The sequence below is a fragment of the Lissotriton helveticus genome, chromosome 1_1 (genome assembly GCF_964261635.1).
Source record: "Lissotriton helveticus chromosome 1_1, aLisHel1.1, whole genome shotgun sequence".
NCBI classification, from domain to species: domain Eukaryota; kingdom Metazoa; phylum Chordata; class Amphibia; order Caudata; family Salamandridae; genus Lissotriton; species Lissotriton helveticus.
Window position 1 is genome coordinate 140,174,190 of NC_136057.1, and position 13,517 is coordinate 140,187,706.

General features: G+C 47.0%; 1 protein-coding gene across 2 annotated transcripts in view; it reads left to right on the forward strand.

The window, feature by feature from the left end:
- The window catches only part of KDM2A (lysine demethylase 2A), a 789,087-nt gene that overhangs the window by 670,169 nt on the left and 105,401 nt on the right, over positions 1-13,517 (forward strand). For both annotated transcript variants that reach the window (XM_078657462.1, XM_078657547.1), the window contains 2 exons: positions 6,026-6,189; positions 13,228-13,386. In XM_078657462.1, the coding sequence (XP_078513588.1) occupies positions 6,026-6,189; positions 13,228-13,386 (323 nt within the window). The remainder of the gene's footprint in view (positions 1-6,025; positions 6,190-13,227; positions 13,387-13,517) is intronic.

A 13,517-nucleotide genomic window follows, 5' to 3' on the forward strand; every position in this document is an offset into this window, starting at 1 on the left:
CCCTCCATTGGCGTCTGGCTCGGGGTCTCAAACCCATTCTTCAGTGTCAAAAATGGCGAAAAGAAGACCATCAACGGTGGGCTCGCCGTCGAAAGAATACAGATCGTCGTCGAGGATCAAAGGTATGTCATTGCCTCCGTCATCGTCAATCAGGCGACGATCGGCGTTGAGGCAGCAATCTCCGTTGGTGCCGGCTCGCCCAACGTCGAGAGACAAGTCTCCGTCATTGCCGTCGAGGCAGCGTTCGACGTCGAGGCAGGCTCCGTCGTCGCAGAGTCAACAGCGATCGACGCCGAAGCATAAATCTCCGTCTGTCATCCAGACGATGTTAGAGGTCGAGACAGGTACCATCTCCGTCTGTGTCGAGGCGACGTTCGACGTCTAGAAGAGCTATTTCACATTCGACGTCGAGACCAGAAAGATCGACGTCGAGGCATAGTTCGATGTCGAGGAGGCTTTTTCCGTCGAACCGGAAACGCTCACCTTCAAGAACAAGATCTGGAGGCTCCAGATTCCATTCGATGTCGAGGCCTTCGACGTCGAGGAGACATTCCACAACCAGAGTCTCCCCATTCTGGTGACACAGAGCAGATCTACATATAGGCACTCGACGGTGACATCGCATCGCTCTTCGCGGCGGAGGTCGAGTTCAAGATCCCGTGGGGCCTCTTCTCATTCTGTCAGTTCCCCACAGACAATTGCATCTTCTCACATTGCATCCAGGCATTCTGAAGAGCCTGTAGGTTCTCCTACAAGACGTTCTCCAGAGAGACAGAGATCTCCTTCAATACATCTCTCTCCCAGGTGGTTGTAACCCCTGCATCTCTGGAAACCAGTGTCGGCATGTGCCGTGCAAAGGGCGGCTCAATATACGAGCCCTTTACATAGATCCCCGTTACAACGATTGGTGCAAGAAGTGGACAAGTCACCTCACACTCGCACTAGAGAGCACCGGGGCAGATCTTCTGAGCGACGTACACCATCTTGGTCGTCTTCCTCTACTCATTCTTCAAAGAGATTATTCTCCCACCCTCACACAGTCCGCCTAGCAGGATTTCTCCTATAGATGATATCAATACGTTCCATGATGTGCTCACAAGAGGTGCACAAAAGTTGAACATCACCATGGCCCCTACTCAAACGACGACATCCATCTTCTTTGAGACTTTGCATCAAAGATCAGTTTCAAGGCCTCTGCTCCATTTGGTACCGGGTGTCATCGAACCGGTAATGGAGGTTTTTCTAACACCGGCCTCCGCCAAAACAGCTCCTGCGAGAATTCTAAAGAAGTACAAGCCGGCCGCATCAGATCCTCTCTTCCTGAGATCAGATCCTCCTCCTGACTCAGTGATAATTGCAGCAGCGAGAAACACATTCAGTGGCATCCTTGTCCTCTGTTCCTCCTGACTAGGATAGTAAGGCTCCGGATGCTCGGGGGCGGAAAGCCTGCGGTTCAGCGGCCTCCTCACCATAAGTTTCCAACGCAGCAGCTTTGTTAGGGAGATATGACAGATCCCTGTGGGATTCTTTGGACCGTTTTAAAGAGAAGCTTCCGAAAGAAGATCAGCAGGACTTCTCAGATCATTCACGAGGGTGCTCTGGTATCAAACCAAGTCATAAGCACTGCAGCTGATTGCATGTCTCTAGCAGCCCACTCCTATGCTCATGGCATTTGTGCACGTTGTTCCTCCTGGTTACGCCTAACGGCTCTGAAGCCCGATGCACAACAACGCATAATGAATCTTCCCTACCCAGGTACCTCTCTGTTTGTGTCCCATACAGATGAGGAAATGGGAAGAATGAAAACTGAATTAGACACTCTGAAGGCGGTGGGCCTTGAGAGAATGAAGGATTTCAGGAGGCGTTACAGGCCCTATAATAAGACCGGAAACCAACAGAGGGTTCAAACCCCTCAATGGTTACAAGGCAAGCAGGGGAAATCCCAGTACCAGGGCCAACGCTCCTCGAAGGGAAGAGCACACCAGCAACAATCCACCTCCACCCCTAAGACAGCAGGGAAGCAATGAGCAAATGCTTCCTCCAGCACCGTTCCGCACTCCAGTGGGAGGAAGTATCAAGCACTACGCTCAAGAGTGGCGCAGGATAACAAAAGATCAATGGGTGCTAAATATACAAAACAATGGATACGCGCTACGTTTCTGCAAGGCTCCAAAAGACTCTCCTCCGATAACATCCAGGCAGCATCATCTGGATCTCCTGCGTCAGGAGGTGGCGACCCTTCTCTTAAAGCAATCAATAGAAGAGGTCCCCCCCCACTAGAGGAAAAGGAGTCTATTCCAGATACTTTCTTGTCGGGGAAAAGAGACCAGCCAAACAAGTTCAGACCCATATTAGACCTTCGGTTCCTGAACAAATTGGTCAAAAAAGAAAAATTTTGAATGCTGTCTCTTCATCAAATTTTTCCACACTTACAAAAAGGCGATTGGATGTGCTCAGTGGATCTTCAGGATGCATACTTCCACATTCCCATCACGGCACGCCATCGCAAGTTCCTTCGGTTCTCTATAGGAAAAGACCACTACCAATTCACAGTCTTACCCTTTGGTCTCAAGTCAGCGCCAAGGGTGTTTACGAAATGCATGGCAGTAGTAGCAGCCTTCTTACATCTGCAAGGCCTACACGTCTATCCATACCTGGACGATTGGCAACTAAAGGACTCTTCTCAACTCCTACTGCAGAAGCATCTTCTCATGTGCCTGGACCTACTCCACTGTCTGGGACTTCAGTCAATCTGGACAAGTCGGTCCTTCAACCCACACAGTCAATCCACTATCTAGAGGGCACTATCAACTCCGCCCTAGGACAAGTGTGTCCTTTGGAGGACAGACTGTCATCAATGACAGTAAAAGGCAACACCACTCTTCAAGCTTCTCAGCCTTCAGTACGACAGGTGGCATCTCTGCTGGGCTCAATGGCCTCCTGCATCTTCCTCATTCCCAATGCCAGGTTGAGGATGAGGCCACTTCAGCAAGACCTAGAAGACAAGTAGAATCAAGCATCAGGGCAGAGGAACGATCGCATTACATTATCTCCCAGTGCGAAGCAGTCCATCTCTTGTAGATGCATCCACAGAATCTCACAGTGGGTGTTCCTTTTCATCAGCCTCTGCCAGTGCAATCCCTGATCAGACGCTTCTCTCCAGGGTTGTGGCGCACATCTAGGCCCCCTTCAGACACAGGGAAGATGGTCACCCAAGGAGAAAACTTATCATATCAACATGCTCGAGCGGAGAGCAGTTCACTTGGCTCTCAAGGCTTTTCAACCTGCCATACAATCAGACTCAATTTTAATTCAATCGGACAACACAACCACCATGTACTATTTAAACAAACATGGTGGAACACGTTCTCGTCCTCTGTCTCTCGAAGCCCAAGCGATTTGGCACTGGCTACTGGCCAGGAACCTATCTATCACGGCAGTTCATCTGCCAGGAGAGCAGAATGTTCGAGCAGACTTGCTCAATCGCCACTTTCAAGAACAAGAGGACTGAGTGCTTCACAACCATGTGGTGGCAGACATCATTTTTCGGCAGTGGGGTCATCCCTCCATCGATCTCTTCACAAACGACGAAAACAAAAAATGCCACGCCTTCGCATCCAGGTTCTACTGACCAGGAACGAGGGGGAATGCACTTTTGATAAGCTGGTCAGGGACGTTTGCATTCGCCTTTCCTCTTCCCTCGCTCTCTTTCCAAAGGTAGTGGCAAAGCTCCTCAGGTCCAGGATGAAGATGATCCTAATAGCACCAGACTGACCTCGCCAGTGGCGGTACCCGGATCTGTTGCAGCTATCAATTCGCCCTCATCAGAGGCTTCCGTGCAGGCTGGAACTTCTAACCAAGATGGGGGGAGGGGGGGGAGATCTTGCATCCCAGCCTTCCCTCTCTCAGCTTAACAGCATGGCTCCTGAATTCCTGCAGTACGGACACCTAAACCTCCCTGCAGACTGCATGGACATTTAGCGGGAGTCAAGGAGACCTTCCACAAGATCCTCATACTCTATGAAATGGAAGAGGTTTTACTTGTGGTGTAGACAGAACGGTTGGAGTACAGTTACTGGCCAGGAGGACGTCATCTTGCCTTACTTGCTCTATTTGGCCAAGTCTGGATTGAAATATTCATCCATAAAAGTACATTTTGCTGCCATTACAGCTTACCGTAAATCTCCTAACCAACCCTCTTTTTTCCAGCTACAAGTGGTAAAGGACTTCCTACAGGGGCTAAAGAAGGTTTACCCCCTCTGTTAGACCTCCTTCCCCTCCTTAGGAATTGAACCTAGTATTGTCTAAACTGATGGGGCCTCCCTTTGAACACATTCATAAGGCTACGTTGCAACACCTTACGTGGAAGGTGGCGTTACTGGTAGCAATCACTTCTGCGCGCAGAGTGAGCGAAATTCAGGTGCTATCCTCCAACGAGCCCTATACAGTCTTCCACCATAATAGGGTAGTTATGCGAACCCACCCTTCCTTTCTGCCGAAGCTGGTGTCTGAGTTCCATGTAAATCAGACGATTTCTTTACCCTCTTTCTTTCCAAACCCTACGACTCCAGCGGAGAGGTCTCTGCATTCACTGGATCTCAAGAGGGTGTGGCAAATAAACCTTTGGTCGCTTCTCCTAAAGCTCACTCGACTAGGGGTAAAGCGGCAACAGTGGCTTTCCTGCACAATGTTCCGATGGCCGAGATTTGCAAAGCTGCAACTTGGAAATCAGTACACACATTTACCAGGCATTATTGCCTAGATTCAGACTCCAGAGCAGATACCCAAGTGGGCCAGGATTCCTTGCGGAATCTGTTGCAGTGTTGATAATTGTGGAGTCTGTCTGCCTTATGGCGGTTTTCTAATGTCTGGAGTTTTCTCTGTATACTTGCCCGCAGGATGAGGGGATGGGCTTGCTATTCTATTCATGTGCTTATGACTATTGATGAGGATCCCTTGGAAGGGAAGGATTAGTTATTTAACTGTAATCCTGGTTCTCTTCCAGGGGTATCCTCATCAGTCATAAGAAACCCACTCACCTCCCCGGGCAAGTAATCCGGTGAAATATATATCTGTTTTTTAAATGGTCTGCGGTTATCCGCAAAGAACAACTGACCCAACTGTCACCCCTGAGGCATGATGGGAGCTAGGGGCCATGGCTGATTTAAAGGCACGGTGCCAGTTTTCTGTTACTGTATGTGAGTTAGCTTTTCAGCTTTCTACTCTATGGTTTTCTTCTACAATGCAGCCTATATGCTGACAATACTTTCACTTTCCTTGCAGGATTACCTTTTCTGCTGTATAATAAATCAGTTTTCAAAGGTTTTCTTTCTCCCTTCTTTTATTGGAATTTTTTATATGCAAAGATTTCTATTGCAGCATTGAGCTTTTCCAGAGAGGACTGCATTGTGTGGTTTTTTATACATGTACATATACATATATGTAGAGCTACATATATATGATATGTTTTCCGGGGTCCCGCACATGGGCGGGAATATTCATGTGCTTATGACTTTGATGAGGATACCCCTGGAACAGAACTAGGATTACAGGTAAGTAACTAATCCATCCAATTCTTTTATAATAATCTAATTTACAACAGTCCTTGATAATGGCTTGTGTCAAATCCACTGTAGATCTCCGCCATACTGATAGCCACAACAAGACTGGAGCCAGTCTTATGTTGTTGCTCAAATAAGGAAGCCCCAATTCGTAGTGTAAAATATGATTTGGAGCTGATTGTGGTAAGGGGACACGATTTTTAATAGCGTAGTCATTTTTTGACCTACGTTAGCAGACTAGTTTTGTCGCGTAGCTGTAATGTTTGGAGTGCTACAATAGAGAGCGGGCGCTGTAGGTACGCTTTTGGTCATTTTCAAAGTTGGAGGTTGTAGAATAAAAGATGCTAGTCCCTTTGAAGATTATAAATATCTACAGGGATTGGCTCTTAATGGTTCCATTTCCATAGTAGCCACTTCTGTGACATGTTAAAGGTCTAATCCATTTCTTCCATCTGTCTGGGCAGGTGTTGCGACAAGAGACTGTGGACAAAGATTGATCTGAGCCGGTGGAAGACCATAGTCCCACAAGCTCTCAGCGGCATCATCAAGCGGCAGCCAGTCATACTTGATCTCAGCTGGACTAACATCTCCAAAAAGCAACTAACGTGGCTCGTCAATAGGCTACCTGGTGAGTGTTTTCGATGGCTTTTGATATTTCAGTTTTCCTGCTCTAAAAACCCATTTCCAGCCTGCGTAAAATTAAGAGCACATTTTCTATAATTTCCAGCAGCAGATATTCTTCTCAACTTCACTGGGGGCTTGACAAGGCATTCTTTCCCCAAAGGATTTTAGAATTGCAATTTGCCTCATCCCGGCAACATGGTCTGTGCATCTAGACATATCCCACAAAGATTTAAAAAATATCCAGACTAGTGTTTGGATGTTACTCGGATAAGGAATATTCTTTATTCTGTTTAATGAAACAGCACCAATATCTTGTAGTACTCTCCATCACTGATACAGGCCCTGCATTTCATCTCAACCAACATGAAAGATGAATACCGAAACATCCGCTCCTAATGCCATCTAAGTTGGTTAAATTGCTAATTTTTTCGCTCGGTTCCTCCATCCTAGGTATATTTTCCAGTGGACTATGCTTGGGCAATAATTTATATAAGTGGTCACCATTATGTGTGAAGGGCTGCTGATATGAAACTAAAGTCTAGTTTGACATATAGGCAGTGATAAGTAGCAGATTTTCACCAAGAGTACAAGTTGCTATAAAACAGTTTATTTGAGGAAACCAGTTGCTCTTCTAACGTCTCAGTGCACTCCCACTGTACTCCCAATCTGCCCCATAACTCCTTTTCCTTGGTGGTGTTCTATTCGGAATTTATTTCAATTGCTTTCATTCATCTTTCCAATGTGAGCCCTTTTCTCCTGTCATTACTGTCTTGTCAAAGAATGGAAATTCATTAAAATCCGAGTAGGGTAGGAGAGCTAACATTATATTACAAAACATAGGTGCCAGCGCTTTCTGTAGCTGCAGTAAAGCGTCAAACGAGTTTGCTGCAATTTGGCTATGGAATCGCGAACAGTGAGCGTTATGGCAGTGTTCGCACACTGGACAACCACTTTGTGGTTCGTTTGGATTTACTCTGTAAACAGTTTAGTTGGGCAGACATGTTCCATAGAAAGATAAAAAGTACATAGTCTAGATATTTTCTCTGCTCTTCATCTCTGCACCAAACTTTCAACCATACACTAAAGAAAGCCTGTTGGCCCAAAAACTTACCACAAGAACGGAGTCCCTCTGAAGAGTTTAGGGTCTGAAAACCAATGAAAGTAGGCAAACAATGTCCAGTTAATAGAAGCTACTCTGGATCCACTAATAGTTTTCCAGAGTAACAGTCTCATGAAATATTCTGTATGGGAGAGAAACTTGGAATGGGTCAGCATCCACGTGGATGCCACACTGGGGGAGATGCAAGCAAGGATTTCTTTACCTGAATTTACTGCATATACAAAATGCCCTGCTTGAAAATCCTCACAACTTCTGCAGTTGGTCTGCCCCCAGTTGACAGCTGATCATCTCCTCTGTGGGAGCACCATCGTGCCTCTGTCCAGACTTATGGGCCCCCGATTTGAAATTAAATGAAATGAGGGTTTTTGTTGAGCGTGTTTGCTGTGGTGTCTTAGCGCTAGCTGTTGTAAATCTGTATAAGGACCGCCGTAATCCGCGAAGGTGTTTGAGCGAATAGCCATTTTTTCAAGACCTTTCTGAACAGTAGCTAATTGCTTTGCTTTCTGAGACTGATGGGCATCGTATTCCATAGTTTAGGTGCCAGGTGCAGGAAACTTCTGCCACCCCACTTTAACGTCCTGATCCTTGGTACCACCAACAGAGAGGCTGATACTGATCTAAGCTCTCGCTGTGGAGTATAACGCCTGATCATGTTGGTTGAGGTAGACTGCAGGGTCTTATGCAAGATGCACAAGGATTTAAAATGAATCCTTCCTTGGACTGGTAGCCAGTGCAGGTTTCGGATAGCTTGGCTTATGGGGCTGAATTTTGGAATTTTAAGGAGTGTTACGAGCCGCTGCTTTCTGTAAGATCTGCAGTTTGCATATTACGCTCCTCTTTGCTCCCAAATAGAGGGCATTGCAATAATCGATCTTGGAAAGTACTAACGCAGTAATGACTCTTACTGAGGGCCATGGGGATAAAAGGTAAAATCTTATGAAGAACCTTCAAAGTGTAAAAGCATGAGGAGATAGTATTAACTTGGTCAGAGAAAGCTGGTCATCAATTTTGACCCCAAGATTTTTAACTTGCTTGACAGGCAAAGGGCAGGACCCTGCTACTTCCGGCCACCAAGTAGAGTTCCAAATGGAAGTACCTTTTCCAAACATGACCACTCCAGTCTTTCCGGTATTCAATTTTAAACAATTGTCCGACAGCCATGTAATAATGTGACGCATGCAATTGTTACAATTAAGTGCCACTTCCTCAGATTTGGATGTTAAGGAGACGAATATTTGTGTGTCGTCGACGTAACATACTACTTTAAAACCAAGGAAGCATATGAGTTTGGTTAGTAGAATGACGTAAACATTAAATAGGGTAGGGGAAAGTGATGATCCCTGCGGGACACGGCAGGGCATATATACGCGACTTATGTTCATCCATCTGAATGGATTGCTCTCTACCAGTTAGGTATGACCGGAGAATGTCTGAGGATTTGTTTACAACTCCTATATCCGCCAGGAGCTGAATGAGAGTATGGTGATCGACTGTATCAAACGCTGCCGATAAGTCGAGTAGAACTAATAATGCTCCCATCGAGCTGGATACGTATTTCCTCTGTAGCAGCGATTAGTGCAGATTCTGTGCTGTGGCAGGGATGGAAACCGTGTTGCGCTAAGTCAAGTTTATCATTTACTTCTATGAAGGATAGTAGTTCTTCGTTGAGGGCTTTGTGGGTAGGCCGCATTTTAGTGACTGCTACACTGGAATGTTGGTAGCTCCATTGCAAACAGTGGAGTGCTCCGGGCATCTAATGACCAGTAAAAGCTCGTAGTTCCAACATTCCAATGTGCTAATACTGAATAAAGTTAACTTCCTTATGCCAAAATGGTGAGCAAACTAGTAGCAGGCACTAAAATGCAGCCTACTCACAATAGATTTTGGAGCTTCAATGTACACTTTATTTCAAATGGAGGTCTCAAGTCTGGATAGAGTAACAATGGTGCTCCCATAGAGGAGATGGAACAATGGTGCTTCCATATGAGAGATGAAGCAGTGGAGTGCTCCGGGCATCTAATGGCCAGTAAAAGCTTGGAGCGCCAACATTCCAGTGTTTGTCGTTCACAGGTGTTGCTGTCAACAAAGGCCTCACGGAGCCCAAGGGGTTTTGAACCCCCTTGGGTTCCGTGAGGCCTTTGTTTTACTAATTAGAACATTTTCCATTCTAGGGGCGGAATGTTCTAGTAGCCTTCTGCCTCTCTGTAGCAGGCAATATTAAGGTCCGCTCCCTCGTTAAAGGCCGTTGCCTTAAGATGTGGCCTTTAACGCTGGATTGGGCTTTAATAATGTAGTACTTGAGTGTTGGTAGCATGCTTTGCTGCAGATGCACATGCTCCGTCATGTTACCATCGCTTTTCGGTCTGTAACATCTGCCACAATCTCCAGAGCATAAGGAATCATTCTACAAGAGTGGAAGCCAGTCGTATGTCCTTCACATGAACGAAGCCCTCTGGTACTGTCCTCTTGACGCATAAGAGCAAGGAGGAGGAATTTCCATCACAACAGAACAATGGATGCCAGACAAACTAACACCACCACCCCAAGATCGACTTTGAAAAGTCTCTTACTGAACCCAATCACTGCTGCTGAGGTCGTTTCACCTCGAGGCCCAAGACTAACCATAAGATGCACAACCTTAGGGTTTGAATCCTGGTTCTGTGACTTCTCTATCCTTAGAGAACTGCTCCACTCCCTCGGTTTCAAAAAACGACCCCCACTTACAGCCTCAGACATCTACCAACGCCAGCTCAGCCATAGTCTGACAAACCACCCTTGGAGTCAAAATTCAAAACCAGCCCGAAGGTGGCTCTGAAAAAGCCTTGTCGAATTCCCCCTTTCTCTGACGTGAAGAGTTAATACCACTAGAGCACCACCACAGTTCCCTGCGATCATTCCCTAACGTCTGCCACAGTCACAAACTGCCACCTCAGTCGGACAGCTGCATCTGATATGCAGGACCCATATCTATAACCTCTGCTGCTTTGGGATGATAATCCTTCAGAGGATTGCTAGGGTGACTTGGAGCCTTATCCTGTGAAGACCTTCCCCACTGTATTTCACCACAGCATTCCACAAGTTTATCCATACCCAAAGGTCAGCGGACCAACACACAGCAAAGCTTTATGCTGTTGGAGGAAGATTACTTTGTGGTGGTGTAGGAAGCTGGCTCTGTATATGCTATAGTAAAAATTAGGTATAGTGTGCTGAGTTCAGTGGAACCCCAAAGCTGGGCAGAGGAAAAGGTAGATAGCACCTTACACTCTATTTTTGGTAGTATGAGCGAGCAGTAAGGCTTTATCAGAGGGTAGTGTTAAGCATTTGTTGTACAGACTCGGCCAGCAAATGTCACACACTTAGACTAAACTCTGTGCAAAGGCTGCAGGCGACATCAGGGTGTCCCGGAGGGGTCGACCCACGGTGGACTCGGACTCTGGAGCACTGGGGGACCTCACTGGGACCAGTGGCCCACCCGGATTCGGGCCGTAGGCTTCTGGTTTCTTTGCCCTCCACAGGCTCAGAGTCTGTATTGCGAATTTCTTTTGAACAGAGCTGCTGTTCACAGGAGATCCGGTCTTTTAGTCAGTGCTCCCTGAGGTTCTGGAGGTCGCTGGGTGCAGGAAAATGCAACTTTTGGTGAAGGATCTCTGGCAACTGCAGATGGGCTGGTAGGCTGGGACCAAGTAAATTTTTTTCTGCAGTCACCTCTGCGGAGTGTCGTCTTTTGTCCTTCGTAGGTTGTGGGACTATGTCTTCTTGGTTCAGGGCTGCCCCCTAAATACTGTATTTCGGGGGCATTTTAGGGGTCTCTAGATCATCCAATGGGCTACTGACCTTGGAGCGATTACACCCTTGGTGTGCTTACCCCATGTGGAGGAGTGGGCACAATCCCTAACCCTGATTGGAGAGTGCCTGCCATCTGCAAGATGGCAGGCACTGAAGAGTGACCTTCACCTCGCCTCCCCCACCTGAAGGTGTTGGCAGAGGTGGGCACACTTTCTTGGCTGCGCTAATATTTCCCACCTGTCTTCCTGCCGAAAAGGAGGGGAGACAGGAAGCAGGCCTGCTCCTGATAGCAGGAGAGGCTGAGGGTTGCATTTCAAAGGCAGCACAGTCTTTTAAGCTTCCCTACCACAGATGGATCTTCCTGACCTGGGGTAGGTGTGACTACCTCCACCCAGGAAAGGCTTTGTTTCTGTGCTCCGGGAGCAAAGGCTCCAACTCCAGGGGTCCAGAAACATGTCTTGTGGTCGCAGACAGGCGTGTACCAGTCAGGGAACCCACCAGAGACTGGTCGTTTTTCAGGGGGTATCTCCAAGATGCCCTCTGAGTGCATTTTTCATTAAATCCAACACTGGCATCAGTGTGGGTTTAATGTGCTGAGAAGTTTGATACCAAGCTTGCCAGTTTTCAGTAAAGCCATTATAGTGCTGTGGAGTTTGTAATAACCTCCCTGCACCATATACTCTTAATGGCATTACTGCACCTTCAGTGTCTAAGAACTGGCTAAGACACTGTAGGAGTACAGGGCTCATGCACCTGTACCCTCACCACTAGTATAGGGCACCCAGCTAGAGGGGTGGCTGACCTATGCCAGGGCGGTGGGTTGTAGGCATGGTAAACAGGGATGTGTGCCATGTCGACTCTTTACTTTGTTCTGAACCAAAACACGCAGCCTGCAGTGTGTGTATAAAAGGTACAGGGCTTCTAAGGGTGGCACAAGAAGTGATGCAGCCCTTAGCGGCCTTCCCTGGCCAAACTGCTCTTTGTACCCATGATACCTTTTACAAAGGACTGACATGTGGCCAGAGAGGTGCCAACTGGGTGTACAAGGTACAGTTTTGGGACAGAACACAGTCCCTGGGAACCTGATTGGCAGGGACCCAGTGCACATCAAGTCAAAGTGCATCAGTAATCTGACAAAAAGTGGGAGCAGGAGGGTTACTGCAAGAGAGACCCAGCTTCCCACAGGTGGAGACTGTTCAGGTCTGTTCTGTACCTACTGATGCTTAAACGTGTGACCAAGTAGAATACTGACAATTTCAAGGACCCAGTCAAGGTACGAGTCCCCAAGGGTTGAAAATAAATATTCGCCTGCCCTGGACAACCCTAGGTACGTTGGAGGACAGGTCTCACCAGACTCTTTGGTTGTGCATTCAGGCTGGAAAAGAGCTTGTGCCAAGGCAGCTGGGACATACCCCTCCTCCAGATAATGAGAGCAAAAAGATTGATGCAGCAGAGAAGCATGTATCTGTGGGGGTCAGCCACCCAGTGTAAAATTCCCAACTCAGTTTGACTGCTTTCTCACTACAATAGTTACCAGTGGGAGAGCAGAAAGGGAACTTTTTTAGAGAGAAAATTGATCTTCAGTGCTACCATACAGAGCGCCCTGATTCAGCTGACTGGCACTTTACTCTGCCACCATGCATGGCTTCGTGTCTGACACATGCCCAAGTGTGCCTTTCTCAAGTAGCAGGCAAGAGCAAATTCAAAGGCTGCAGCTAAAGGGATTCCTGCAACAGCAGATTTAAGTGTATTTCCAGATGACTGGCACCCATCTTGTCTATCTAATTTTTACTTAACAGTTTCTTGCATAGTCTTCATGTATCTTAATATCAATACATCCTAATCTCAGCATTGGTGCATCTAGCCATGGGTCCACTGAAATAGACTGTTCACTCACTGACCTGTACAACTCTGGTGGGCAAGCCCTTTAAACTATTGGGGTGTATATTTCCTGGGTCTCATTGCTTTGTTATGATCATGCAACTGTTTCCAGTTGCAACCCTTGTTATTTGATTTTCCCACTTTCAGACCCTAGAAGCCTTCTCCCCAAAATTTTTTTCAAGATTAAGTGTACAGATGTGGCTGTGGTGACTAACATGCATTTGGTGTTTCATAGTGTTCTCCATTCCCTTGCAGGCCTGAAAGACCTCATGCTGGCTGGCTGTTCTTGGTCCGCCATCTCTGCTCTCAGCACTTCTAGTTGCCCCCTTCTCAGGACACTTGATCTGCGGTGGGCACCAGGCATCAAAGACACCCAGATCAGGGACCTGTTAACACCGCCTTCTGAAAAGCCAGGCAAGTGACCTTTTGTATACTTTTTTCCCCTGTCAGTGTTGTAGGTTTGTCCCTCTAGCTAGAGTTTAAGTGGCTTTCAGTGAACACCAGAGTAATCACAGTTACTGAATACTGCACTGCTGTTTTTGATG